This window comes from Vigna radiata, chromosome 6, assembly GCF_000741045.1.
Source record: "Vigna radiata var. radiata cultivar VC1973A chromosome 6, Vradiata_ver6, whole genome shotgun sequence".
Taxonomy (NCBI): Eukaryota; Viridiplantae; Streptophyta; class Magnoliopsida; order Fabales; family Fabaceae; genus Vigna; species Vigna radiata.
In genome coordinates, this window is record NC_028356.1 from 8821958 (window position 1) to 8836301 (window position 14344).

Sequence of the window (14344 nt, forward strand, 5' to 3'; positions counted from 1 at the left end):
AAAATCAAATACAAACATGTTTTACTAGGACAAGAAACACCATAAACTTAAAGTTCATTATATAGTTACCAACATCTACTCCCTAGCTTATCTTAGGTGATGTAAGACTTTCGAAGACATATTATTTTCATCAGCCTAACATTCTCCATCCTAATTAAAATAAACATATATCTTTATTATCTACATCGGCAGTCATACACCACCATAGATTTACTTAAAGTTAAACCATTCCAAGAATTTCCATGCACCACCAATGTCTCATATATAATTACCACACATCCTGCATTAATATTAGCTAATGCCCATGCATAAACACTATACCCTTGCATCAATGCTAGCCAATGCCTATACATAGCCCTCATACACTTTGCATCAATATTAGTCAATGTCATGTATAAAATTATCGCTAGAAAAATTCATCCTAGTGCTTATAGTCTACCAAAACAAGAGCTACCACGTGTACAATCCTCCACTTTCAAATAGGACCAACAAGGAGATGCCACATGTCATAATCTTCCACTCTCATATCTGACCAACCAAGAGTACCATCTCCTTCTTCCTCAAGTAGATTTGTAAACACAAACAGCCTTTACCGCACAACCACGATGAAATAACATCAAATCCTACACCAGTAGCTTTTGCTAGAGAAGCAACCACCATTGCATCGCCACAACACGATGATATAACACTTGTTAGTGATGCAGCACTACGCAAGCCACTCGAAATGCATTGTGTTCAATATAGTAAAAACTATATTGTGTTCAACATGGTAAAAACCATGTATGAGATTAATCTCCTTATGTTGAATATACACATAAGACATTCTATTTATAATAAAAGAAATATGGACTAAGCCCAAAATACAAATAAAAAATAATAACAAACTAACTAATGGTAAAAGATAAAGATAATATATTTATCTAAGATACCTAATAATATATTATATATAACACTCTTCCTCAAACTAGTGCATACAAAACATATATAGCAAGCTTGTTACTAATATGATCAATAAAGATTTAGTGAAAATATATGTTTTTGTATTCGAGTGACACCAAATTGCTAATGATTTTCGAAGACGACTTAAAAGATAAAATATCAACCCAAAAGGTCTTGAGCAACAAATCTAGGAGGTCACTTTATATAAATCTTTTCCTGTAAAATGTCGTTGAGGAATGCATTGTTGACATCCAGTGGATAAAAAGGTCATTATTGAAGAGCCACCATGGCTATAAATAAACTAATAAAAATAATCTTTGCCATAGTAAAAAAAACATATATGGATTGGTTAAATGCATTGGTTGCAAAAGAGAGGTCAGAAGAGATAACGGAAAAAGCCATGGATGAATATGAGAGAAAAGTCCTAAAAATTCAAGATGCTCCAATCAAGACACCTGGAAGAGGAAAAAGAGCGAGCTCGACTCTCTAAATAGTTACCTAAGAGGAGATGAGATGTGCGACCATGCATAGTGGACCTGAAAGAGGAAAAAGAACGACCTCAATGTTCTGAATTGCTGCTTGAGAGGAGACAAATGCACCACCACACACAATAGAAAAGGGAGAAGATCTATAACTTCGAAAGGCATTAAGAGAAGGTAGGAGCTTTGATGAAGGAATCGCTGAAGGCGCGATGGTCGCCTAGCTAAGACGATAAAAACCTTGTGGTTGTCAGTCGAAACTAGAACTCTGACGATGGCGGTAGACGGTGCTACCTCCGGCATCGACAATGCAAGTGACAAACTTTTTTTCCTAAAAGGACCTTAAGCTCTGATATTATGTTAAATATAGTAAAAACTATGTATGAGATTAATCTCTCTTATGCTTATATAAGATACTATATTTATAGTGAAAGAAATATGATCTAAATGCAAAATATAAATAAAGAATAATAATAAACTAACTAAAGATAAAGATAAAATATCTATCTAAAATATCTAATAATTGATATATTTAATAATCTTGAACGAAAGTTTATCTTTGGAACTCGTTTCCACGTACAACAACGACAATGTTTTGATATATTCAATAATTCTACGTGATTTATAAATAAAATTTAAAAACAATTTAAATATATTTTTCTTTTTCAATTTCAAAATATCTTTTAAAAACAAAATTATAATATGAGTAACAGGTTTTAAAGTTCCATATTTTAAGTTAATAATACTTTAAATGTTATAATTAACTCTAATGATATAATCTCAATCAACTTGATATCAGAACAACTTTCTTATAAAATGTCATTATTTCCATTTGATTTTAGAAACTTTGATAGTGACGATCTTATACATTACAGCATTTGGGTAAGGTCTTCTTCATAGATAAAGAAGTTCCTTACTCCTAGTTTAAAAATTATGTGAATTAAATCAATAAAATCCCGGCTAATTATATATATTAAATATATGAAATATCATCTTGATCGCAGTGTTCGTGACAATTATTTCAAATGAAAAAAATGTGTTAATTTTTTAATAAAGATAATTATCATTTAAATATACAAAATAAGACAAAGATTTTATCACAAACTCATAAGTTACATTAACTCTTTAAGAAACGTTTCATATTCGGATTTATAGACAGAAAAAAATTATTAGGAGAAACAATTATGCTAAAAATGATAAACTAATTCCATGTAGAAATTGGTTTCATAAAAATGATAAATACTCAGTATGAATAAATGCTAAAAGTGTATTTATTGAGTTATTATATCTTTTAATGCTTTGTTTAACTAATTCTAAGACATTTTATAGTAAAATTTATTAAAATAAGATTGTCAAAAGGTTTTCTAGAAATATATTTTATTAAATTAGTAAATTATAACTCTAATTAATAATTGATAAGCTTAAATAACTTTTTAATCTCTTTAAAGGTGTGTTCACTTGAGGTGATTGGAGGAGATGGTTTGGGAGAGAGTGATTGAGTGGATTTGAGAGGATTTGAGGGTGATTTTTTTTTTTTGTGTTTACTTGAGTGGATTTGAAGGTAATTGAGAATGGATTTGGGGTGAAGTTTATGAAAATTAGTGTAGGATTTGATTGATGTAATAGATAAATTTTTTTTTTAATTGATAAAAATTCAAGATTACCAAAATACTCCTAGATATTAATGTAATATAAAATTATATTTTTTTTATGCTATATTTATAAAAAATTAACATTAATTACTAAAATTAATTTTAATATTGTACTACTGATTTAATTAAAAGAATCATAAAAAAAAATTAGAAGATTACAATACATAATTTCATAATATGAACAAAATGGTATTAAACTATTTAAATAATGTTTTTAATCAAATTGTAGTATAAAGCAGTGTATTCAGTTAAATTCAGTCTTGTAACCGAATACAACATCCATTTCAAATAAAAAATGATGGTATTTGACGAAAAGACAGAGAACAACGATGACATTTCTCAATAAATCAGCTTAAATCATCGCATTTCAGCGAGATATAAAAAAGGTATCAATCTTGCAAATCATCTCAAACTCTTCCTTGCTAATTACTCAAAACGAACACGAATATCTCGCAAATCGTCACTAACAAATTCTTTTGAACAGTAATTTCCACTCATATAAACACAGCATAAAAGTTTCACATGTTTTTGCGTATGACTTTTAATATTTTTTTTGGTTTTATTCCAATTTCATTTTTTATTTATTTATAGTGTCTCTATCAATATCCAATAAGTGATGATGTGTATATTGATAGACAAATACATGTATATTAATTGACACGTCCGCATATGAGTATGAATTATCCTACACGTGTAATTTCTTTATTCTCGATAAATTTCTACACTTCTTTTACTCCTAATATTTTTTTAAAATTATTTTACCAATTAATCAATGTTATGGAAAAATCTTTGTTAATTAAGTTTACTCCCCTATTTTTCAAAACTTTTCACGAAAATGGTGACCTTAAAGAGGATAAATATTGTTATATTTTTTTTTCTTGAAATTCTTCATCTTCTTTAAATTTTATCATCAAATACAGAATGCAAAAAAGTTTGCGAAAAAGAAGAAAATTGAATTATTTGCACCATATTAAGTATGCTTGTTTCTTTAGAATAAAATAATTGTTTTTTAGAAAAATGTGCATGTGTCAATAATAATTAATTACTCTTTTTCGACATTTAGAATGTGGACCAAAATAAAAGTAAATGGGACCAAAAACAGAAATTAAAAGTTATTGAGAACCAAAAAAAAAATTAATACACATGTCTATGCAAGTTTTATTCCATCTTTGACGTGTCACTAAATAAATATTTCATCACTGCAATATATTAATTTTTTTCCGTAAAATAAATTATTTTTGATAAACGTGTCAAATCCAATAAACTACAAACACCTGGTCACTCATTTCACCCTTTTGGTCGAGTTTATTTTAGGAGATGGAAAACATAGATTTATTGTTCATGAAATAAGGTAAGATATGAATGAAAACACAAAAGAAATTATTTGCTTACCTTTCTCTTCAATAATAAAGAGATTTGTAAAGAAAGTTGCATACACCTTTATAATAATTTTTACTTTCATTAAAAGTTATTTTAAATTTAATTTATATTTCTAAAAACTGATTTTAAAAATTTATTTCATAAATTATATTTTAAATATATAATATATAAACAAATTATTTTATTATATTAATCAAATTAATTACATTGATCTTTACTTTCTATTTTCTTTCCTTTAATCCAAACAACTTCAGTTTTATCTCTTCTCCTTTCAAATTGATTTGTTTTCACTCTTCTAAATTCATCGTCTCATTCAAACACAAACTTGTCAATAAAAAATATAAACTAAAATTAAACTGGGATTAAAAAAAATATGCACATCTCAACCCTAGCTATTGATATATTTGATTAAGATATGGAAAATATATTTTTGACACCAGTTGCACCACTTGAGAATTCTTTTTAGGAGTATTATGATTATTAAAAAAGTTAACTTTTATATTTATAAAAATAAAAAGGAGATTAAACTAATGGTTTGAAGTGTATGTAAAAGTTTGTTAGGTTTCACAATAATACTATATTTAATATATATATATATATATATATATATATATATATATATATAAATAAATAAATAAATAAATAAAATCACTTAACATGCTAATAAACCGTATGGTTTGCATCACATTGATTAATTGTTTTCTTTAATATAATTTAAAATGTGTCGCCTAATACCTAATTCATCAATTAAATAACGTTAATAAATAATATAAACCAAAAAGTTTTATAAAAACAAAAAATAAGATATATAAAAATTTAGACCAAAATCGAATAAGAGAACACACACCAGTTCCTCCTACTCTTGGATGTTTCATTTAACAAATATATCTTCACTTAACAGTAAACAGTAGAAACCAAAACAAAAAAAAAAATCTTTATTCTTTTATTAAAGACCAAAACAACATTTTACTCATAATTATGTACAAAATTCACAAATATAAGAAAAGTTAAAATGTTACTTAATTGTAGTTGATATCATTCATGTTAGTCCTTTTCGTTTGTATGCACTTTTACGTTATATCATGAAACTTGATAAAACTTATTTTATATTAATTGTTCTCGTTAATGTGAAGGAGCAACATCAATGGCGTTTTCTAAAAAGAAGCAACAGCAATTCAGTTCTTTTCTAAAAAGTATTTTTTTATTAAAATAAGCCGAAATGAGGGGTTTTTCTGGATCTGAAATTTACATCACCTTGACATACTCAAAACATAAGGATTTTAAACAAAATAACACTGCGCTGTATACGATAATCCAATCCCAAGATTGGTCACCATTGCCACAAGATGTATACCAAACACAGTAGATTGGGCTAGTTTATGATAACACTTTGAACGATGAAACAACAAAATCAACTGAAAAATAAAGAAATGAAAACTTGTTCTTATCATAAACCAGATTCATTGCAGAATCAACATTGCTTTGTGACTTCTCTCCAGGTTTTTATAGCCTGAGACACCTTTTCCTCAATCATTTGTGCATCCACTTGAGAGGCCTTGTTCTCCTGGAAGATAAACACAAGAATTTCAATTGGGGTCGTATTACATTGAAGAGAATTTCTTCTCACAAAAACACTATGTTGGAGACATCATCTGAGGTTAAAGAACGACAACTTTCTAAAAGAACAATACCGATCCTATATATTGACAGTATTCATGAGAATTGCATGCATTTGATTTTCTGTCTGAAAATGTGTTTGCATGTTTGAATGAGTGTTTGACCTTACTAGTATTACTTACTTTGATTCCAAAAGCTTCTAAAGAGAACTTCTCCACACAAGAAGCCCTAGCCTGAAGAACATCAAGACCAAGCTTTTCAAAAGCTTCCAAGATGAATGTCAACAACCCCTGGCAACTTTTTTCACACACCACCTTGATCGTAAACCCCTCTTCTTGAGTTTCCACTTTAATCTGTAAAAAGCATAAAGAAATCACACAAAAAGATTCCTTTCAGTTCAAGGATTTGTCAGGTATCACATACCACAGGCGTTGGACTGTTATCGATGACATTTTGTGCTGCAGCAACTGCTAATTGGTTAAACTCCTGCAACTTTTGCTTCAAATTACGTATGTACCTCGATGCATTCAGTATCAAAGAGGTCTTACGCCGCTGCATCAACAAAGCAAAACAATCCACCATATTTCAACATAAATCTCGATCAAGGAAAAAAAAGAAAGCCAGTAGATGAAGGACTGATATATACAAAGTTTCATGGTTCTATTCAAATAAGAATAATATTAAAAGTGAAGAAGTTTTGACTCAAAGAGATGCTGAATAACATCAGATTATTAAAAAGCAGAAAAGGGAAATGAGTAATTAATCACCGCATGAGAGTTAGTGATTGAACGAAGCTTTTGTATGCTCCTATACAGTACTGTTCTCCTGTGAATCCTGTAAACCATTTTCTTTCTTTCTCTCTTTTTTTCTTTCTCTCTCTCTCTCTCTCTCTCTCACCCTCACACACTATGAAGAGAACTATATATAAAGAAATCCAAACAGAAGTGTATGGTTAGTGAAAAGGACGAGAACAAAGAATCTTGTTGGTCACATGTGAAACAGATATGGAGTTACCGTAGGTAGCAACTGTTTTAACCTTTAACTTATAGGGACAACCTTTTTTTTTTTAATCCTGTTTAATTCATAATCAGCAGATTAAAACCGAGCTACTTTGATATGAAACCACATTTCACACTTAAAGGGAATGTCATGTTAAGGTTAGAAAAATCAACAGATAATGCCATGTTTATGTTACATTGTACATATATTAAAAATTGTGGTTGTGGAAAAGTGATTAATGTTGATGCTGCAACATTAGAGTAATTCAGAAAAAAGAAAATCATTATTATGATATGAAGTGGTCCTACCCTTTGGAGACCACCATAGACACTAATTGCAGATAAGATACCACGTTCTTCAAGGCATATTAAGATCAACTCCATCTTGTGATCCTCATCCATATCTAACATATAACAAGCCAACACCATGGTATGCCAAATCTTCTATCCTGATTTCACCAATATCGAAACATCTCTTATTATTGTAATTTTCATCCATAAACATATTTTTTACAGATGGATTTTAAAATTAATTTTTTTTATTATTTAAGATCGTTTATATTATATAGTTTTTGAATAAGTTCCAATGTAATTGTAAAATGTTAAGATTATTTCAAAACATATTATTCCCACAATTTTTTGGAAAAATGTTTTTATTTGTATGAGATGTCATTTTCAAATTCAAACGAACACTAAATTATACTTTTGCCCTTCACCTTTTCCTTAATCAATTTACAAGTAAAATAAAGAAAAAATATTACTCTTGTTGGTATCTGAAAAAAGATATTTATAAAAAAGATGTATCGATCGAAGATTGTTTGAAGTTAAAGCAGAGTTGGATTGATGATGAATATGTTAAGAAAAATAAAAGAGAGAAGATTATTTATATATATATTAAGATGGTTTTAGAGGATGAAGAAGAAGGAGTTCAAGCTGGTACAGTTGTGTGGCGTGTGAAAAAAGGCTTGGCTGTATGCATAGCAGAGATAAAAGGTGTGGGGTCAGTAAAAGAAGAGCATTGAGAAAACAAACGTTCTTCTTTCTGCATGGCAACGTGATGAAGCAATGAAAGAGATGGTGATGCATTGGCGTGAGTGTGGGTTAAGTTTACATGCTGGAAAGGAATCTCCATTGTTGATTGAGACAGAAATCCATAGTAGCAACTAGCCAAGCTAAGTGTCAAAAACATGTTACAGTTTTATGTGCCATCTTTGGATGCCTCCAAGCCTTTCTCACGGGGAAACGATTCTCTCTCTCTCCCTCTGTTCTTCATTTGGCTTCTGCTACCAACAAAAGTTAAACAAACTTTGTTTTTTATTATACAACAAAGAAAATTCGATGTCATTTGGCATTTCTTTTCACTTTCTTTCCAAACCTTAGAGTTAAAAACCTTGCAAGATATGTCGTCTTCAATCTGTCGTTTCTTATTTCATTCATCAAAATTTAAATCATCAATATTTACATTTTAGATTTTCAAATGCAAAAATTAATCAAACTCCTTTTGTCTTAACTATAACTTTTCACTTTGGATTCCTATCAAAATTCTCAATTCCCTTCACCATTTTCAAACAATAAATAAATCTAAACACTAGTAAAAGTACTGCACCCCTATATACCTTTTTTTTTTCATTCAATATCTTTAATTAGGATCATGTCAACATATACATCAAATTCAGAAACAATTAATTTACAATTTTAATCATAGAAACCATACAATTTAAGAAAAATTATCTTCTTAGATGAAATTATGTTAAATATATTTTGCTAGGGTTGTTTTATTAAATTATTAGTACATTTTAGACTATTTAAGCCATATCTAATGTCATTTTTTTTGTTTTAGTAACTCCTCATAAATTGTAGGCATCATACGTAAAAGATTTCTATACTCCTCCCCAAAATTATGTTTTTCTTTTTTAAGAATATTACAAACTATATAATAAATGTTTATTAAGCATCTTGGATTACAAATGTAAGTTACGTTTGATATAACGATTTTAAAAATCATTTCTAGTAATATAAAATTTCTAAAAATAACTTTTTAATTTAGTTTCCCACTACTTTCAATGTGGAAAGGTGGAAATTCAAGATTGCTACAAAAATAATATTTTTTTTATAACATGTCTCTCAATTTTGAAAATATTTTAGACATATTATAACATTTTCGTGGAAAAAATATTTTTAAAATTATACTTATCAAGAAAGATTCCAAGAATAAAAAACCACTTTCGAACGTGAAATGCCTCCTAATAACATTTCTGGCTGAATATTTTTCATTTATGAAGGCCACTAAAAAGTATTTTTTGTCTCCATAAATAATTTTTTTTAATACTATAAGAAAATCCTCGGATAGCCAATTTAGACATTAAGTTAAACAATATTAATTTCTTTGGTACCTAATATTAATTAATAACCAATTTTGACATTAATCTTTTTAGTAATCAAAATCTTAATAATTAATTTTAATGGACAATTTAGAGTCTAATTCATAAACTAATTATAATTTTATATTCATAATAATGATTATTTTAGTGACTAATAATTTTTAATTTATGAATTAGTATTTAAATTAGTCATTGTAGTAATATATTATTTTTAGTCTCTAAAATTTATTACTATACCATATTTTGTATCACTTAATTTCTTGCTTGGTTGATTTTCAACAATTTAAATATGCTAGCAGTAAAGTTTACAGTCTATACTTTACATTTTGTAAACCTATTCTTAAGTAACATATCTTTAATTATTATATTTCCCATTATAGTGTTGATGGCAAATTCCGTAAAGAGATTGTCTTTAGTTTAAATAAACTTGAAGTTCTTCTAATCCTAATGGGTTTGGTGGAATGTTCTATCAAAAACACTAAAAAAAATAACCAAAAAAGAATTAGTATTATAATGCTATTAGACTACAAAAGATTTTTTTTTTAAATTTAATTAAAAAAGCATATAATTATTTTTAACTTATTCTAATAAATAGATATTTATATTAATATTAGCATAATATCGATTTAGTAGACGCTAATTCATTTACTTTTTGACACTAATAGAATCATCTTAGCGGATGTTTATAAAGTCAATTTAGATGAGTATAACAAGAAAAAAAAATTAATTTTTTAGTATTTATGTTTAATTAAGATAGCCTCCACTAGTTTAAATGTTGTAAATTTGTGAGCATTCATGACAACGAGTGTGAATATTTTTAAGCTAAAGGTCCAAATTTAAAAAAGACACATATTCTCATACTTATACTTATATATCTCATTCATTCACACATGTCTTTCTTCCACATTCTTCTCATCTTCTTCATTTATATTAACCATCTCCTCCATTCATATTCATCTATCTCTCATTCACACTAATCTTTTTCATCTACTACAATTTTTTTCCATTCTCTTAGTTTTGTATTTTATTTTTGTTGGAAATGCGGCCATTGTACGAATTCACTTTTTCTTTCAATTATTGTCATTAGTGTTAGCAAAATCGAAACAAATTAAACTAATATGAAAAATATATTTTATTTAGTATCGATTTAGTTAATGCTAATTAAATAAATTTTAAAATAAAAATGCATTAACGGCAGGTAAACAAACACTAAACAACTTCAATTAAAAATTCAAATTCAAATTTATTAGTTTTAGAGTAGTACACGGATGTACGACGCATGTTATTTGTTGTTAATTAGTGTTAACTTTTATTGGTTAGTGTTGACTTTTAGCCAATGCTAAATCTATATTTTCTTGTATTGAAAGCATTAAAGTATTATATAATTTGATGTATACCAAGTATGAATTCCAATATTATACCACTTACCTAAAGTTGATAGTGCTAAAATAATATCTTATTCTAAACCTATTGTCTTGGGTAATTTTTGGTTTAAAATCATCTACAAAATCTTAGTAGATATGCTTGTTATGGTTAGTAAAATTATATCCATCAACCAAAGTGGTTTTGTGAAAGGTAAAACAATTATTGTGACTTTCAAATATATCGATTTATTAAGTAAAAAAATGAAAAACTTTTAGGGTAATGTTGCCTTAAGGTTGATATCAAAATGGTTTTTTTATACTTTTAATGGTGATTACTTTGTCGAAGTGCTTAAAGCTTTTGATCTATATGAAGTTTTATAGTTGTATTTTATGTATTCTTCAATATGGTAAAGTTTTTGTAAGATTTAAATGATCTTCTATAAAATACTTCAATAGTTATAAATGTGTTAGACAAAAAATTTCTTTATCACTCCTTCTGATATTCTACAAAATTTAAAAGAACTTCTTGACTCTTGTTATCTCTTGTTAATGGCTCAATCATAAAAAAAAATTTTGTATTGATATTACAAATCTTGTTTTTATCTCCTTTAGTGATGTCATTAAATAATATATTGGTTTCATCAAATTAATATTCTCTTTACCTATTTGGGTTTCTTTTCCTAGTGTTGTGCTTAAAACTTGTCATTTCAATCTTATTATGAAAAAACTCTATGAAACTTCACAGTAGGAAAGATAAAATAACTTCTCATGATGGATAGAGTCCAACTTGTTAATTATGTTATCACTACTCTAGTTTTCTATTCTTTTAAGGTTTAACAATGACCTATAAATTTGGCTAAACAATGAGGTTAGATCCAAAATGTTATATGGATAAGTAACATTCAACAAAAAGGGTCAGTCACTATAAAAAAATATAATATTACTTATGACTAGAATTTGTTGATAACAAATGGAATTCGTCAATAACTCATAATTTTTACCAGAAAATTGATGGCACAAAGTTTTTCGATAATTTGGTCATTTGTAAAATTTACCAATGAAACTCTCAAATCCATCGATAATTATTGACAATGCATGCTCTGCCACTAAGTTAGCATCACTGATAAAAATTTCGCTCTATAATAAGAGATGTTTATGTATTGCACAACATGAACTTATTGACGAAATTATAATCTGTCAGTAAAGTTAAGTACTTTATTATGTGAATTTCTGAAAAAAATTTTGTCACTAACGACAATATATGCATTTAGTGCAATGGACTATATTCTCTACACCCAGACAAACCTGTCAATAATTTTATCCAAACAAAGATTATAATACTTGCTGATACCCAACCATACTTACATGTATTTCACAATTTTGTACACTACTAACATTAGTATAGCGAAGAGATGTGACAACAATTATTTTGGACATTGAGTTTCAATTCTACAACCAAAACACATCAAGATGAGACAAAAAAATGATTGGTTTTTGGCTTCAATTATGAACCAAAGGTCAATGTTTAGCCTCAGTTCCTTAAAAATTGAAACACTAAACCATAGATAACTAATAAAAAATATAAAAAGTGTGGATTTGGCTTCAGTTATGAGCATAACCAAAGCCAAATATCCTTTATGCTTCAATTTGTATAAACAAAACCTAATATGTTTTCTTTTAAATAATTTTTTAAATGGTATTTGTCTTTAGTTATAACTTGAACCGAAGCCTAATATTCCTTTATGCTTTAATTTTATTATAACTAAAGCCTAATGTAAGCTCTTTTTTTTTTAAAAAATATTATTTTTTGTTTTTATTTCTTCTTATATATTAAACTTGTAAATGAATATCCAACAAAGAAACAATCCAAAAACATAATAATACTTTATATTCCTCACACCTAGAATAAGAATATAGATACAAGTAAATGTGCTAAGTGTTATCTATATTTGTGCTAAATCCTTAAAAATATTTTATCCTTACAATAAGTAAATGTGCTAAATATTATTGTACATTTATATTATGTATTTTGCACAAGTTATCCTTAAATAATTAATGGACTTATCAAGAATTGGTGTATGACTTATTATCAATTAGTATATAAAAAGACAAATTTGTAAAGTATTTGATTCAATGCAATTATTACCATTTTCAACTAATTGTATATGAACATGAGTAAAGGTTGTCATCCATTACATTACATAGTAACCACATTCATATGAACTTATTTGTTTATTACACTAAAATATATCAAAACAATTATAAATAATTCATAAAGAAAAGGAAATAAAAAATTATAAATATTTGAACCAGAATATTAAATCTTGATTTTGAACCAGAATATTAAATCTTGATCGAAAATCATGCAAGCTTTTTAGTCTAAGCAATTGATTCCCTGACAACATATTATGTCGTGAAATTGAATTGTGTGGCAAGACGAGTAGAACAGAGTGAAACGACAAAAGGAAAGGGAAGAGAGCGAGGAGAGTAGCGAACAAAGTGTGGAGGAAGGGAGAAAGCAGTTGCAAGCTATAATGGTGGAACAAAGTAGAGGAGGTTTGAAAATAGCGTTAGTAGAGACAAGATAATATTGATGACTTCGTAAAAGTTTTACCTAAATTTACCCTAGGCGGACTTTTAGCTTTGGTTATTTATAAAATTAAATTAGTAATACCTCTACAACTTCAATTCTATTAAGAACTGAAGCCTAATGTCTATATATATTTTCAATTTTTTTATGTTTCCTTGAGAATGACTGTATTTCTAAGTTTTAGATGTTAAGAAACAACGTCATTTTGGCCATGTGGAAGATAAATAATTCTTGTGATAAGTGTCTAGAATACTTAATTTGACATATGACTTTTTACACTTAAATGCATTAAATTGGTATACTTTTTAGTGAATCAAGCCCCTTCATCTTATAAAAGAATTGGTTATTTGTGAATTTGATGAAATTTTGGTAAAATGCAACATTTTTACAAGAAAAGTCAAACTAGTGTAGTTGAGTGCCAGAAAACTACTGTCGAGCATTGAAATGTAGTTTGGAAATATCTAGAACATGACATTTTATGGCTGAGCCACAAGAAATGAACACTAAAGGCGATTAAGAGGAAAAGTCAAAGGTAGTTAAAAAAAGTCAAAGGCGATGTACAACTTTAGTCGCAAGAAAGTGGTGTTAAGCACTTAAGGCTACAAAGAAGGAAGAAAATCCTCATTGAAGGAAACCTTTATAGTTAAGCATCCAAGGCTAGAGCTAAGCGTTGGTGAAAATTTTCTATGAATAAAGATCTCATGTCTTGGTTTTGGGCTTTGAATGGAAAAATAATTAAGTAGTAGTAGAGTAGAAATACAATGTTGTGAGGTTGGAGAGAAATGCTCTTATTGTAAATATTATGTCTAGATGTTCCTGGAATTATTACAATCTTCTATGTGAGTAGGTGAACTCTGTCACGTTAAGGTTGAATGTAATCAACTCTACTCCTTTATGCTGCTACATCTTGACTATTTATATATGTTTTCATTCAAACTTTTGTG

General features: G+C 27.8%; 1 protein-coding gene across 1 annotated transcript; it reads right to left on the reverse strand.

Annotated features, from left to right (window-relative positions):
- Positions 1-5711: 5711 nt before the first annotated feature.
- LOC106764371 lies at positions 5712-6991 on the reverse strand. Its single transcript, XM_014648657.2, has 4 exons — positions 6835-6991; positions 6491-6619; positions 6250-6420; positions 5712-6014 (listed from the first exon to the last, which is right to left on the reverse strand). The coding sequence occupies exons 1-4, from the start codon at positions 6910-6912 to the stop codon at positions 5922-5924; spliced, it is 471 nt and encodes a 156-aa protein (XP_014504143.1). The 5' UTR covers positions 6913-6991; the 3' UTR covers positions 5712-5921.
- Positions 6992-14344: the final 7353 nt, after the last annotated feature.